General features: G+C 42.0%; 1 protein-coding gene across 1 annotated transcript in view; it reads right to left on the reverse strand.

Moving 5' to 3' along the window:
• The window catches only part of DNAH12 (dynein axonemal heavy chain 12), a 257,076-nt gene that overhangs the window by 105,790 nt on the left and 136,381 nt on the right, over positions 1 to 14,905 (reverse strand). The window contains exons 42-44 of the mRNA XM_068253712.1: positions 10,953 to 11,131; positions 9,291 to 9,483; positions 6,714 to 6,875 (exon numbers count right to left, since the gene is read on the reverse strand). Coding sequence (XP_068109813.1) covers positions 6,714 to 6,875; positions 9,291 to 9,483; positions 10,953 to 11,131 — 534 coding nt within the window. The remainder of the gene's footprint in view (positions 1 to 6,713; positions 6,876 to 9,290; positions 9,484 to 10,952; positions 11,132 to 14,905) is intronic.

Here is a 14,905-nt window from a genome sequence, read left to right on the forward strand (position 1 = left end):
GCAAAATTCTGTTTTATATATATACTAGTGTATGTGTGTGGGGGGGGGGAGGGGGGGTTGGTCCTTTTTAGCCACGTACACACAAGAGTTCAGGTTCACCGTGAGCTTGCTGGGCAATTGGTTTTCTTTAAATAAATCAGGGACACCCACACTCTCACCTTATTATAATCCCATTGACTGAAAACAAATTGCCCACCAAGCTCATGGTGAACCATAACTCCTAAGTGCGTGTAAGGGGCTAAACAGGACCAAAAAGCCCTCTTACTAAAAATTCTAAGTAAAACAGAATTCTTCCTTCTCAAAACAGAAGGTATTTGTGATTACTCAGGTTGGATTTAAGTTTCCAACCTGAATTATCGCAAATACCTTCTGTTTTAAGAAGGCAAAATTGTGTTTTACATTGACTGAAAACCTGTCTCAAATTTATTTTTCAAATAAACGACTAATACTAGAGTATTACACAAAAAAATGTGACCAGGTATAATGGTTTGCCCTCATTTGTGTAATTTGGTTGTCTTTTCAATTTCACGTTAATTATCACATTTTAAATCGCATTTGCGCAAAAATATTTACAATTCAAAAGGAATAATAAACTCTAAAGCTGTTATGTACAGTGGTGTGAAAAACTATTTGCCCCCTTCCTGATTTCTTATTCTTTTGCATGTTTGTCACACTTAAATGTTTCTGCTCATCAAAAAACGTTAACTATTAGTCAAAGATAACATAATTGAACACAAAATGCAGTTTTAAATGATGGTTTTTATTGTTTAGTGAGAAAAAAAACCTCAAAACCTACATGGGCCTGTGTGAAAAAGAAATTGCCCCCTGAACCTAATAACTGGTTGGGCCACCCTTAGCAGCAATAACGGCAATCAAGCGTTTGCGATAACTTGCAACGAGTCTTTTACAGCGCTCTGGAGGGATTTTGGCCCACTCATCTTTGCAGAATTGTTGTAATTCAGCTTTATTTAAGGAGTTTTCTAGCATGAACCACCTTTTTAAGGTCATGCCACAACATCTCAATAGGATTCAGGTCAGGACTTTGACTAGGCCACTCCAAAGTCTTTATTTTGTTTTTCTTCAGCCATTCAGAGGTGGATTTGCTGGTGTGTTTTGGGTAATTATCCTGCTGCAGCACCCATGATCGCTTTAGCTTGAGTTGACGAACAGATGGCCAGACATTCTCCTTCAGGATTTTTTGGTAGACAGTAGAATTCATGGTTCCATCTATCACAGCAAGCCTTCCAGGTCCTGAAGCAGCAAAACAACCCCAGACCATCACACTACCACCACCATATTTTACTGTTGGTATGATGTTCTTTTACTAAAATGCTGTGTTACTTCTACGCCAGATGTAACGGGACACGCAACTTCCAAAAAGTTCAACTTTTGTCTCGTCGGTCCACAAGGTATTTTCCCAAAAGTCTTGGCAATCATTGAGATGTTTTTTAGAAAAATTGAGACGAGCCTTAATGTTCTTTTTGCTTAAAAGTGGTTTGCGCCTTGGATATCTGCCATGCAGGCCGTTTTTGCCCAGTCTCTTTCTTATGATGGAGTCGTGAACACTGACCTTAATTGAGGCAAGTGAGGCCTGCAGTTCTTTGGATGGTGTCCTGGGGTATTTTGTGGCCTCTCAGATGAGTTTTCTCTGCACTCTTGGGGTAATTTTGGTCGGCCGGCCACTCCTGGGAAGGTTCATCACTGTTCCATGTTTTTGCCATTTGTGGATAATGACTCTCACTGTGGTTCGCTGGAGTCCCAAAGCTTTCGAAATGGCTTTATAACCTTTACCAGACTGATAAATATCAATTACAGTACTTTTGTTCTCATTTGTTCCTGAATTTCTTTGGATCTTGGCATGATGTCTAGCTTTTGAGGTGCTTTTGGTCTACTTCTCTGTGTCAGATAGCTCCTAATTAAGTGATTTCTTGATTGAAACAGGTGTGGCAGTAATCAGGCCTGGGGGTGACTACAGAAATTGAACTCAGGTGTGATAAACCACAGTTAAGTTATTTTTTACCAAGGGGGGTAATTACTTTTTCACACAGGGCCATGTAGATTTGGAGTTTTTTTTCCTCACTAAATAATAAAAACCATCATTTAAAACTGCATTTTGTGTTCAATTATGTTATCTTTGACTAATAGTGAACGGTTTTTGATGAGCAGAAACATTTAAGTGTGACAAACATGCAAAAGAATAAGAAATCGGGAAGGGGGCAAATAGTTTTTCACACCACTGTATGTGTGAAAGTTGTTATGCTAATCATGACTGTGGTTACTATTATGAAATCTGTTTATGGCTCTATTCCCAAACATCTATAATGCTGGGAACACACATTTTTTTTCTTTTTTCTTCAAACTGAGCTCCCCCCCCCCCCCCCCCCCCCCCCCCCATTGGGTTATATCCTGATTGTCTTAAGGCATAAGCCTTATATCAGGTACTGTTAGAATCATTGTTTGAAAAAAAAAGAAAAAGATATAACACACTACCATTGAAAGTTAGTAAATGATAAACCCGCACCTGGCACCTCCCATTATTCCACCACCCCTATCCCCATTCAAACCCCATACAGCCAGCATACATAGCCCAACCATACTCCACATTCATACCCCAGGTAGGCTAGGTTATACTTTGTCGTGGCCATAAGGGTCCCTTGTACAGCTTTTTCCCATCCCCTATTACTTATCCCCACTAGCCCAAAAGACCATGCGGTATATTGAGGAATTTGTAATAGGTTCTCCGGTTGTCATCTTCTATTCCAAACCCTCTATCCTTTAGATGTGTATATGTGTATACTATGTCCGCTCAGGTCACCTTCTGTCATCTGTAGTTTGACTAGTCACCAGTCTCCCTCCTCCCTAGCCTGTACTTGATAGTCCTGCCAATATGACTGCAAGGAGGGAATTATTCCTTAAAGAGATACTGAAGCGAAAAAAAAATGATATAATGAATTGTTTCTTGTGTAGTACAGCTAAGAAATAAAGCATTAGGAGCAGAGACATATACAGGAAGAGTTAAGAAACTCCAGTTGTTCTCTATGCAAATAGCCATTGAGCTCTGCGATTTTGAAAGTCGTGGAGAGCACGGACTTCTGATTAGGTTATCTCCACTGTATTGTGTTTTTCTTTTGCAGAAAACAGTTCAGGACAGGTCAAAAGTTCACTGCCTGTTCTGCAAAAACTTTTAGAATGCTTAGTAATGTGTAAACTGCAAATATTAGAGAATGATGCAAAAAAAAGCTGAATAACTGAAAATAAAAATATGAGAATATTTTTTTTTACTACCAATGTTCTAGTAATGAACCCTACTACACAACCAATTCATGATATCATATTTTTTTTTCGCTTTAGTGTCTCTTTAACCTCCTGGGCGATAATCCCGAGCTGAGCTCGGGGTATATCGCGCAGGAGAATTTCTCAGGCCCTGGTGGGCCGATTTGCATAAATTTTTTTTTGTTACACGCAGCTAGCACTTTGCTAGCTGCGTTTAACCTCCGATCGCCGCCGCTACCCGCCGATCCACCGCTACCCGCCATGCCGCGCAGCCCCCCCCCAGACCCCTTGCGCAGCCTGGCCAATCAGTGCCAGGCAGCACTGAGGGGTGGATCGGGACTCCCTCTGACGTCCCGATGTCCATGATGTCGGTGACGTCATCCCGCCCCGTCGCCATGGCGACCGGGGAAGCCCAGCAGGAAATCCCGTTCTGAACGGGATTTCCTGCTTACTCTGATCGCCGAAGGCGATCGGAGTGGGTGGGAGGATGCTGCTGCGCAGTGGCTATCATGTAGCGAGCCCAGGGATCGCTACATGATTTAAAAAATAAAAAAAAAAGTGCTGTGCCCCCTCCTGGGCGATGTAATTGTATCGCCCAGAGGGTTAACTTACCCCAGATTTCTCGTATTTGATCTTTCAGTTTTTGGCTATTATTTTATTATATATATATAGGGTACCCACTTCTATCAGAAAAGTGCCTCAGTCTCCTCCTTTTCTATTATACCAAAGATCACATTAATTATGGATAGATTGAAGTTGGTGTGTACCCCTTGTTTACCAAATTCTATAAATTAATTCCACAGGGGAGTGACAGACGGGCAGCTCCACCACATATGAATTTCTGATCTCCCAGTCAACCCGCATCTCCAGCATGAGCATGTGGCCCCCATCCTCGGATTAAATTTAGTTGCCCGTTCAGGCGTTAGATACCATCTAGATACCACTTTATTCTGCATCCACTGTAAGTCTGAGTCCGGGCTGTTCCATATAGCAGACCACATTGCCGGTCATTTCTCACTCGTGGGGTATTTATGATAGTTTCCCATTTTTTTACGGTAGGGAGGGAGATCACATTGGTTAGTGATTTTTAAGAAGTCGTATAGTAGTGACATTATTTTAGGTGGTCTATTATTAAGTAGGAGAAGTTTCTCAAATAAGTTTAGATCACTCCTAATAGGTATACATAGGTATTTTTGTTCATATAACTTTTTATTTGGGTAAGCCACCAGGGAGTTTACTCTCCTCGTCCCCCCATCATACTGGTAATCCTCAAAGCCTTATTTCTGTAAATATGTACTAAACGGGTATCAATATTTACACCATTCTTGGAGAACCACAATGCTGAGGATGCGGGTGGGAAACCCGTATTGTCTTGTAAAGATGGCAGGAGGGAAAGGCCTCCCCCAGTTTGCCATGTCTTCATTAGGTTATACAAAACTCCCAATGTGGGTTTTACTAAGGGGGATGACGTACCCCATAGCTTGTGAACATTCATAGGGTGCCAAGCAAATATCATATCCATATTTACTTCGTCTTTTTCAAATAAAGTCCATAAGTTTTTACCTGATCTCATAGTGTTCTATTTTTCAGTCCACAATTCTTGTTAGATGTATACACTTATAGTAAGATAAAATATCTGGGGCCGACATCTCACCCCTTGCTTTAGCTCTACCGATTGTGTTGTAGCTAATTCTGCAAGAGGATCTGGCCCAAATAAAAGCCTGGAAGAGTCTGTTCCACCCCCTGAACCAGGTGCTTGGGAGGGCAATCGGAACGCACTGCATAAGGAATATTATTTTGGGCAAAATACACATCTTTATTATCGCTATTCTACTCAGCAGATTAATATAAGGCCGATTCCCACCCATTAAGTATTTTTTTACTCTCTTCCATTCGATTTTCATAATTTTGATAGTATAGTTTATCTGCACTACTACCCAGCTCAACCCCCAAGTACTTGATTACTTTTTCCCAGGCAAAGTTATTATATTCCTGTATCCTTTTTCTTGTTTCTATCGAGCAGCCTAGGTCGAGGATTACACTTTTTTCCATATTGAACTTAAAATTTGAACTTGCACCAAAACTGCTTAAAATTCGTTTGCATCTGTATAGGGACATTACTGGGTCTTAGTGTCAACAGGAGTTTATCAGCATAGGCCAGTGTTTTAATATCTTCAGTACCTACTGTTATACCTTTTATTTTCTCATCCTTTTGAATACTAAGTAGTAGGGGCTCAAGACACAGGTTAAAGAGTCCAGGTGAAAGAGGGCATCCCTATCGTCCCCCATTCGAGAATGGGAAGGCCCTGGAGGCAGATGAGTTGATTATCAGTTGGGCATTTAAATTGTTGTACAGCTTCTTAATTCTCTTGTTAAAAAGGGGACCTATACCAAAGTTTTCCCGGCAATTGAATATGAATTCATGCGAGATACGATTAAACGCGTTTTCTGCGTCAATTGATATCAGAACTGTTTCTTTTTTTTTTTACTTTACAGTTATGAATAATATTTATTGCTGTATATATATTTTCCTGGAGGTTCCTATTTTTCCTGAAGCCAGTTTGCTGTTTTGTTTTTGTGGTAGATTCGATAGATGCCGTGCGATTGATAAATTCCGTCATGTCCGATATTCCGCTCAATTGTTTTACTGCTCGATTTCTCATAGAAGTGAATGGGAAAAAGATAAGAAAAATGACCGGAAGATAAGAGAATCGAGCATAGAACAGAATGGTAAATCGATTGCGCGGAGAATCAGCCGCAAAAAAAAGTATTGTGTGTTCCCAGCAGTAGATGGCAGAATCTCAACCACTATCTCAGCACCTCAGTCTATCAGCAATTAGGAGGATGTTCCTCAGTAAATACCTATGCATTGCATAGACCGAGGATGACCCTTGACATAGAGATGGAGGAGGAGCCAGAGAAATCTGACACAGATAACAGTATCTGGTATCTAGATAACAGCATCTCACAATCTGTATAACAGTGCCTGTAAATGAGTGCACCTTTTAAAATAACTATCCCTGAGAAAAAGGTAATGAGCAGGAAAGACTTGTGGATGCTGATATCTTCAACAAGGAATATGTCCTCTGAAGAACAGGAATGCTGTGACAAGCCAGCAGACATCTGCCTTGGGAACTGCCACTGATGGTGATAACCTCAACTTATTCCTTTAGATGTGTCAGAGTAAAGTATCATACACATGCTATTGGGGTCACCTCTACCAAGAATCTAGCATGTGCTCAGTGGCCCCTGTCCCTCCATGATGGGTTGCCAAGAGAGCCAGAGTGCATTGTTCTCCTTTTTACCACTCCCGCTCCATTGTGCAGTCCCTCCTTACTGCTCCGTAGCAACAGTATGTTCTACTACCATTAGGTAAGCAACACATCTGTACAGCAGACTGATACCCACCCACCATTTAAGTTTCACTACCTTCAAATTACCTCCACAATTTCTTGCTTTTCATCCACAGCAAACAGATTAGGGACCTCCCCAGTGTTGAGGAGACTGTCCACATCTTCCAGAAAGGCCTCCTGTTTAATCTGTGTGTCTGTAATAAGAAATACAGTCTTCTGTCCTTTCACCCCTACGTTCCTCAGTAGATTCTGGTACGAAGGGATACAATGGCAAAATAATATAAAATAATGGCAATGACAATGACATTCCTTTAAAGTGTGTTTACATTTCTAATCTGTTATCTTTTTTACTTTTCTCTCACCTGAATAATGTTATTCAAACTATGGCCATGGATGTGTTTCTCCACTAAATTAACAATGTCCCTACTGATCTATGTAGTTCAATGCACACCACCGAAAAACTTCGAACCCATTTTCAGGTTGAATCAAAACCATACAAAGGTACCATAGAAGAACCACTTGAGGGCTCTCACTTTGCTCCCCCTACTCCTCTGCTGAAGTGACAGTCAATGCAACAGTCAGTCAATGCAACAGCAATGTGTCTATTCAGCAGAGGAGGAGGGGGTGCAGAGTGAAGAGACTAGACAGGGAGCTTCTCCTGTGGCTGGCATTGATTACACTTGCTGATTAGCAAAACAGTACAACATTTTACTGCTCTCTGCATTAAAAGTAAACATTTTTACACACAGGGAATGTTTTAAATTTGTATTTTATGTACCCATTTGTGTGAAAGAACCCTAATACAGATGGTATCCGGGGGTTTATATATTCTTCTTTGGGCAGAATACTTCCATCAAAACATAGTATAACAATATTATATTTCACAAGGGAGAAGTAAAATGGCTCAATGCGGCATTTGCTTTGATAGAGATGTTTTGGGTCTAATATTTATCATTTATCAAACTGGGAGTCAACATCAACATATTGGGCTCAATCCAATTCACTTTTTCTCCTAAGTTTTCTCCTAGATGTTATTTTCACATTATAGATAAAAAGCCCTTAAAGCCACCAGCAAGCGAGCAAGAAAATAATTTTGACGGTACATTTTCATGTACTTCTTGGTATTTTTTTCAATTGCAGAGTGTAAAAGTTATTTTAAACAAATGATAAAAAAATTATATCCTAGGAGAAATTTTAGGAGAAAAAGTGAATTGGTTTGGGCCAATTGTAGTGTAAAGTGGTGAGAAAGGTTGTAAAATACAAATAATAGGAAAAAAGAAATACATGAAAACCATATACCGTACTTTGGATTTATTTGTATGACTTAAAAAAAATAGTTAGCAGCTTTTAATATACTCCGAGGAAGCAAGCATAGCTTGTGAAACGTCTGTCAGGTCGCCAGTATTTGTCTCTGGTGGGATGTAATACAGTGGTGGTGTGCTTTGCAAACTCATCTGGTGCCCGCAAATCTCTTCTTCCCCAGCTTTTAATATACAGTGGAGGTACTTTAACATAAACCTGCTGCTTCTTTCACTAAAAGAAACGCTTAAAGGTTTATACTACTTATAGGTTCTGATTAATTAAAATTCCATTAAGGACCACTGAGAAATGTATATTCTTTATTGAGTACCTATATTTTACACTTTATGAATAAAATTGAGGGAAATGTGTGGATAATATTTATAAAAAAGGTAGAATATTTTGCCATTTTATAAACAGACCCTTAAAAGCCTTGAGTATTGATCTGTTAAAGAGGACCTGTAGTGAAAATAACATAATAAAAAATTGCATATTTTTTACAATATTCATTTATAGATTATTCAGTCAGTGTTTACCCATTGTAAAATCTTTCCTCTCCCTGATTTACATTCTGACATTTATCACTGGTGGTGACCTCTTTAATTCTGCCCGGTGATCTGTACGGAATGTTTGTTGCTGAGAGTTCTACATACAGAGGGAGATACTGCTTGATTAGCAGTTGGAAAAGGCCATTATTTCCCACAATGCAACGAGGTTCAAAGACAAACTGTCAGGACCATGGTCAAAATATCCCACTGTGGGAGGGGTTTCACCACAATATCAGCCATACAGACCCCCTTGATTCAAGAACAGGTAAAGATTTCTCATGGAAAAGGTGGTATCAGCTACTTATTGGAATCAAGTTCAGTCCTTGGTTAAAGTTCCTCTTTAAACCAAATACCTATATCAATTTGTGGCCTGAGCTTGCCCTGATTAAAGACTGAGGAGCACTTAGGAGTCATGCTGTGTCCAAATAGCACCCACCACCACTGCATCTTCATGTATGATCTATCCATATCATGCTGGTCATATACAAAAGACCTTTGGTTCAAATTGTTACACTCTGGCAGTAAATGAGGCATCGCTATACATGATTGACTTTCTTCAGCTCCTTCACATGTGCATGGCTACTAGAACCATGTTAGCAGTTTGTTTTTCCAATACATTTCCAATAGATTTGTTGTGTTTCTGTAATTTCCTTGGCATTATTTCTAATTTTAGATGCAAATATCCCTTTGATGAGTTGTGATTTCCTTTAAGTCTTGTATCCAATCTACCATAATGTGTCACTCATTTATTTTACTCCAATCTGAACTCTTGAAATCTCAGCAACGTAACTGGGGACAATTCTGTTGAAATCCCTACCTTTAGATCTTCCCTCCACTCATTCATCCCATAACTTTTGGAAATTTCTGGCTGGAAAATGTTCATTTTTGCCATAGATGAGGCCAAACGAGTCAATGATTGCCGTCCACTTCCTCCAACTCCAACGAGCAAGGCATTGCCGGCTGGCTGCTTTAAGATCCGACAAATACGAGACAAATGTTCCAGCACGTACCTGTTACATAAATATACCATATACGTTTGTCAGTAGTATGCAGTCCATTAAGGAATGTTCTCTTTACATACTTGGGAATTTCCAGATTCCCATACATGGTATCAATATTGTAGTATTTTAACACATCCTATTTAACCATTAAACAAATCACATTTTTGATCTAATATCTTATCAGCAGAAAAGAGTGTTTGTTTATTTCCCCCAAAGATAATGAACGATATCTGTCAGGACGGAAATTATTATCAGATAGGATCTAATTACAGTATAGATTGTGTCCTGAAAGAATCGATCATATACCGTGCACACCATCTATTCTACAGTAACTGCAAATCAACTTAATCATTTGTGAGATCCTTCCAAAATTATCCCATGTGGGCAGGACAAGGTTTATAAAGATTTTCAGTGTACAGAAGAACGCAATCCAATACACTATAACAGAAATATTCTGTAAAATATGTTATTATAGTGCACTAGACCTTAGGCCCATTATAATAACGGCGCTAGGTCTTGGCCGCTACGACCCTCACAATCCCCTCCCCATTGCCTCTGCCAACGCAACATAGCCCGCACGGTCAGCATACGTGTACGCGCCTGCTACGCATACACGCTACGCCCTCACAACACAACAGCTGCGACGCACACACATGCCGCAATGCACGTACACACGCCTGCCCCCTGCACCCGTCCACCTGTGCTGTCTAAAGTCCGCCCACATGCCACGCATGTGTGCTGCAATAAACGCACGGACACAGGGACAGAGGAGGATGCAGGGACACAGGCAGATTATTATATAGGATAAAATATACAGAACAGTTCCTATTGGTGCACAGTGTTTTTGGTGCAGCTCCAGTTGGCCTTACTACCGGGACTGCCCATCCCTATGGGTAAGTATTCCTGATAAAGACAGGTTAGTGGTAGGAAGGGTTAGTATAAAGGTGGCCAGTAACAATACAATCCAGTGTATGATCGCTTGTTTCTGATCATCATTATGATCAAAGAGAAACGATTGATCGAGCCCACTAATGGCCGAAAACCTGCTAACCAATCTGATCAGATTAATGAAATTGATACATTTTTTGATCATAATAATGACTGGAAACTATTTCTCATCCATGAGATTGTATCGTTAATGGCCACCTTTAGTAATGTGTTAGAATGATGTTAGGGTCAGTGATGGGCCTTTTTTATGGTTAGATCAAAGAAATGGTATACATGATGAATAAATAAATTAATAGTTATGGTAATAAGTAACAAGTTTTGGTAATTATTTTTGTTAAGGTTAGTGTTAGTCAAAAGAAAGGGGGAGGATTAAGGACAGGGAACAAGGTTACTGGGATCAAGTTTAGTCAGGTTAAGTAAGGGTGAACAGGGTGATTAATTTATAAAGCAAACCTATATTTTGTTTGCAATATAAAGGAATAGATATAATTGCCACAGTATGTACAATATGATAAGATGAGAAGACAAACCTGAATATAACCAGGTTCATGCGGGTCTTGTGGGTCTGGTTGTATTCATCTAAACACCTCTCCACAATATCATTAAACTGCTGCACACTTGGTATTTCACAGTACAGACGTTCATCTCCTTCAAGATCTGGGTTCATATAGTCACCAAACAGCAGGTTCCTAATATCTTCATCAGAGACCTACAAAATTACAGCCATTATCAGTCTTATGGTATTGACATTATATATACAAATGATACAAATATTTTTTAAGGAATATTTTATTTATCAGTATCCCAGAACAAATTAATTACAGTAACCCCTGTCTATTGCACTGCACACTACAATACCAAGCTGACACTGCTTTCCTGTGACCAATTAGCGATCATGGGATGTGGACCCACAAGATATTGGAATGAAACAATTCATGCTGACTTTGCCCTCACTGCAGCCTCTCAAATCTTCAATATAAACACTGATATGTGCATAGGTATAGGCAGAGCCGGGACAAGGTCCTCCAGCACCCAAGACTGAGACATCAAAGTGTGCCCCTACATCCCTCCCACCCCAACCATCACACACTGAGCTCCCAACACCTTAACCAGCTGAGCGGTCTGGACGAGCTCAGCTCGTCCAACACCGCCAGCGGCTGCCGCTCAGGCCCTGCTGGGCCGATTTTAATGAAATAAAAAGCAGCACACGCAGCCGGCACTTTGCCAGCCGCGTGTGCTGCCTGATCGCCGCCGCTCTGCGGCGATTCGCCGCGAGCAGCGGCGAAAGAGGGTCCCCCCAGCCGCCTGAGCCCAGCGTAGCCGGAACAAAAAGTTCCGGCCAGCGCTAAGGGCTGGATCGGAGGCGGCTGACGTCAGGACGTCGGCTGACGTCGATGACGTCACTCCGCTCGTCGCTATGGCGACGATATAAGCAAAACAAGGAAGGCCTTCCTTGTTTATTCTGGGTGCCGGAGGCGATCGGAAGATCGCCTCCGGAGCGCCCTCTAGTGGGCTTTCATGCAGCCAACTTTCAGTTGGCTGCATGAAATAGTTTTTTTTTTATTTAAAAAAAACCCTCCCGCAGCCACCCTGGCGATTTAATCAGAACGCCAGGGTGGTTAATATCTCTAGTTATCTGGCTAGCAGTCACTGCCACTTATCCCCTTTTCTTATTTCTCTCTGCTTCAATCACAATAGGGGAATGATAGCTGAGTGAGTTGTGCGTCCCCTTCCCCCCCCCCCATCCCCCCCACACACACACTGCATCCTAAGGCTGTCGCCTCGGCCCGGCCCTGGGTATAGGCATGCCACCTAACATCCCTTGTAGCAAAGGTCAGCCTTTTTTGTAGCAATGGTCAGACTAATTTTTCAGACACTAGAGCCCATATGCAATTAACTTTTTCTCCTGAGTTTTCTCCTAGGAAAGAATTTTACAACTTGTCAATATAATGCCCTTTAAACCACCAACAAACAAGAAAATACTCAAAATAATTTTAATAGTCTTTTTTACCTACTTTTTTGTACATTTTAAATTGCAAAGTGCTAAAAATGTATTTTAAATAGAAGATAAAAAATTATCTCCTAGGAGAAAACTTAGGTGAAAAAGTGAATTGCATATGGGTCTAGGTGTTAGGAATCCTGCTTTATGTGTTTGCACCTGCTGGTGGCACCAGTTTTCTGGACTGTGCCATTATCTCTCTTCACCAGCAGATGGCATTTTGCAGCACGTCACTGACATTATCTTGCCTGCAGTTTCTCGGGTTTACCTGCAGGTGGCTCTCTGCATCTGGACAGCAGTACTCTCAGTATTCACCAGCAGGTGGCCCTCATGCAACTCATCCTGGACAGTTTTCATTATTATATCACCTGCTATTTGTATTTGCATTTAAGGACTGCACCCACCTCAGAACCTTGTCAGAACCTCTGTTCAGCTTGGCTGTCCTAATCGCTGTGTTCTGAGCTCCCTGCTCTGAGATTCTCTGTTCTGATCTGACCTGCTGGCTAATGTTCCATGCTCGACTCTCATGCTAGGTACACACCATACAATTTTCTGGCAGATTTACCTGCCAGAGCGATTTCCAACATGTCCGATCTGAATTTCGATCGTTTTTCCGCTTGAATTTCTGATCAATTCTCTGAACCTTTTTTTTTTTTTTTTTTTTTTTTTTAATCGATTTTCATAGAAGTGAACAAAAAAATTGATTGGAAAAACGATCTGGCAGGTAAATCTGCCAGAAAATTGTATGGTGTGTAGCTAGCATAACTCTGATTTGCCTTGCCCTTGTCTGCTGGTCTGCCTTGTCTGTATATATATATATGTAATGTAAGCTTAACCTTCCTGGCGGTAAGCCCGAGCTGAGCTCAGGCTATGCCGCGCAGGAAGATATCTCATCCCCTGGTGGGGCGATTTGCTCACTTTAAAATGCTGTACGCGCAGCTAGCACTTTGCTAGCCGTGCGTACAGCTCGAGCGCCGCCGCTCTGCGGCGATCGCCCGCACGCAGCGGCGCAAGCGGGCCCCCCCCCCGCCAGAGCCCTGCGCTGCCTGGACCAATGAGTTCCGGGCAGCGCTATGGGCTGGATCGGAGGCGTCTGACGTCAGGACGTTGGCTGACGTCCATGACGTCATTCCGATCGTCGCCATGGCGACAGGAGAAGCCAAACAGGGGATCGCGTTATATACGCGTTCCCCTGTTTGCTTTTGATGCCGGCGACGATCGCACTAGAGGGACACATGCGCCCTCTAGTGGTGTTTCATGTAGCTACCACTCTGGTAGCTTTACATGAAACAAAAAAAAAAACCTTAAAAAAAAAAAAAGTATTTTTGCCTAAGTGGCAAAAAAAATTAACCGCCAGGGAGGATAGATTAGGACAAGACTGAGCTTCAGATATTCCCGCACCGCACAGCTGCATCCCTCCCAGATATGAATATCACTATCAACAACACTATTATCCGCCCTACATCCCAAGCCCACTGCCTAGGTGTTACCCTGGACTCTGCACTTTCCTTTGCACACCACACTCAAAGTATTGCCTGATCCTGCAACTTCCACCTCTGCAACATCTCCAGGATCTGCTCTTACCTGTCCCCTGGCACCACTAAACTCCTCATCCATGCTCTTGTCATCTCCCGCCTAGACTATTGCAATTCTCTTTTGTCTGGCCTCCCCTCTAACCGTATTGCCCCCCCCCCCTTCAATCGGTAATGAATACAGCAGCCAGAGTGATAAATTCTTCTTATCACAGCGCCTCCACAACTCCCCTCTGTAAGGCCCTCCACTGGCTCCCCATCCGCTTTAGGATCAATTTCAAAATTCTGTGCTTGGCCTACAAATGAGTGCACAGGACCTGCCCGACCTACATCTCCAATCTTGTCCACGGGCAGATACCGGCCCGCCCGCTCCGATCCTCCATTGACCTGCACCTGCTCGCACCACGCATATCTCCCTCCCATGCACGATTGCAGGACTTCACTAATGCTACCCCCAGCCATCAGACTCGCTTCCACCTTTAATACCTTCAAGCAAGCCCTCAAGACTCACCCTTTCATGCACGCGTATCCCCCTACATCAGCACCTTAATACGTTCTGCTGGGCACCCTCTCAACAGATGCAACTATTGTCTCTACCCTCACCCTTTAGAGCTCATTTCCATATATCACGCTTTCAGCTGCGCTTATGGAAACGCAATCACAGGGACATCAGACAGTGCATAGACTACACTGTCTGATGTTTCCATACATGCGCTGCGATTCACCACTGAATCACAGTGCATGGTTGCCTGCATTTCAGGGCGATTGCGGCCCGGGATCCCATTCAGTGTTTTCAGCTTGATTATGCAACCTTACTATCCGTCACTCCTCTTGTGGACTAGAACAGGACTAGAACAGTCTACTGTTATCAAATCATTTGCATGATCTTATTTTGTTGTGAGCTCAATTGATGTCCTACCTTGTATGTTAACCCATTTATCTAATGTGCAGC

Source organism: Hyperolius riggenbachi, chromosome 9, assembly GCF_040937935.1.
Source record: "Hyperolius riggenbachi isolate aHypRig1 chromosome 9, aHypRig1.pri, whole genome shotgun sequence".
Lineage (NCBI taxonomy): Eukaryota > Metazoa > Chordata > Amphibia > Anura > Hyperoliidae > Hyperolius > Hyperolius riggenbachi.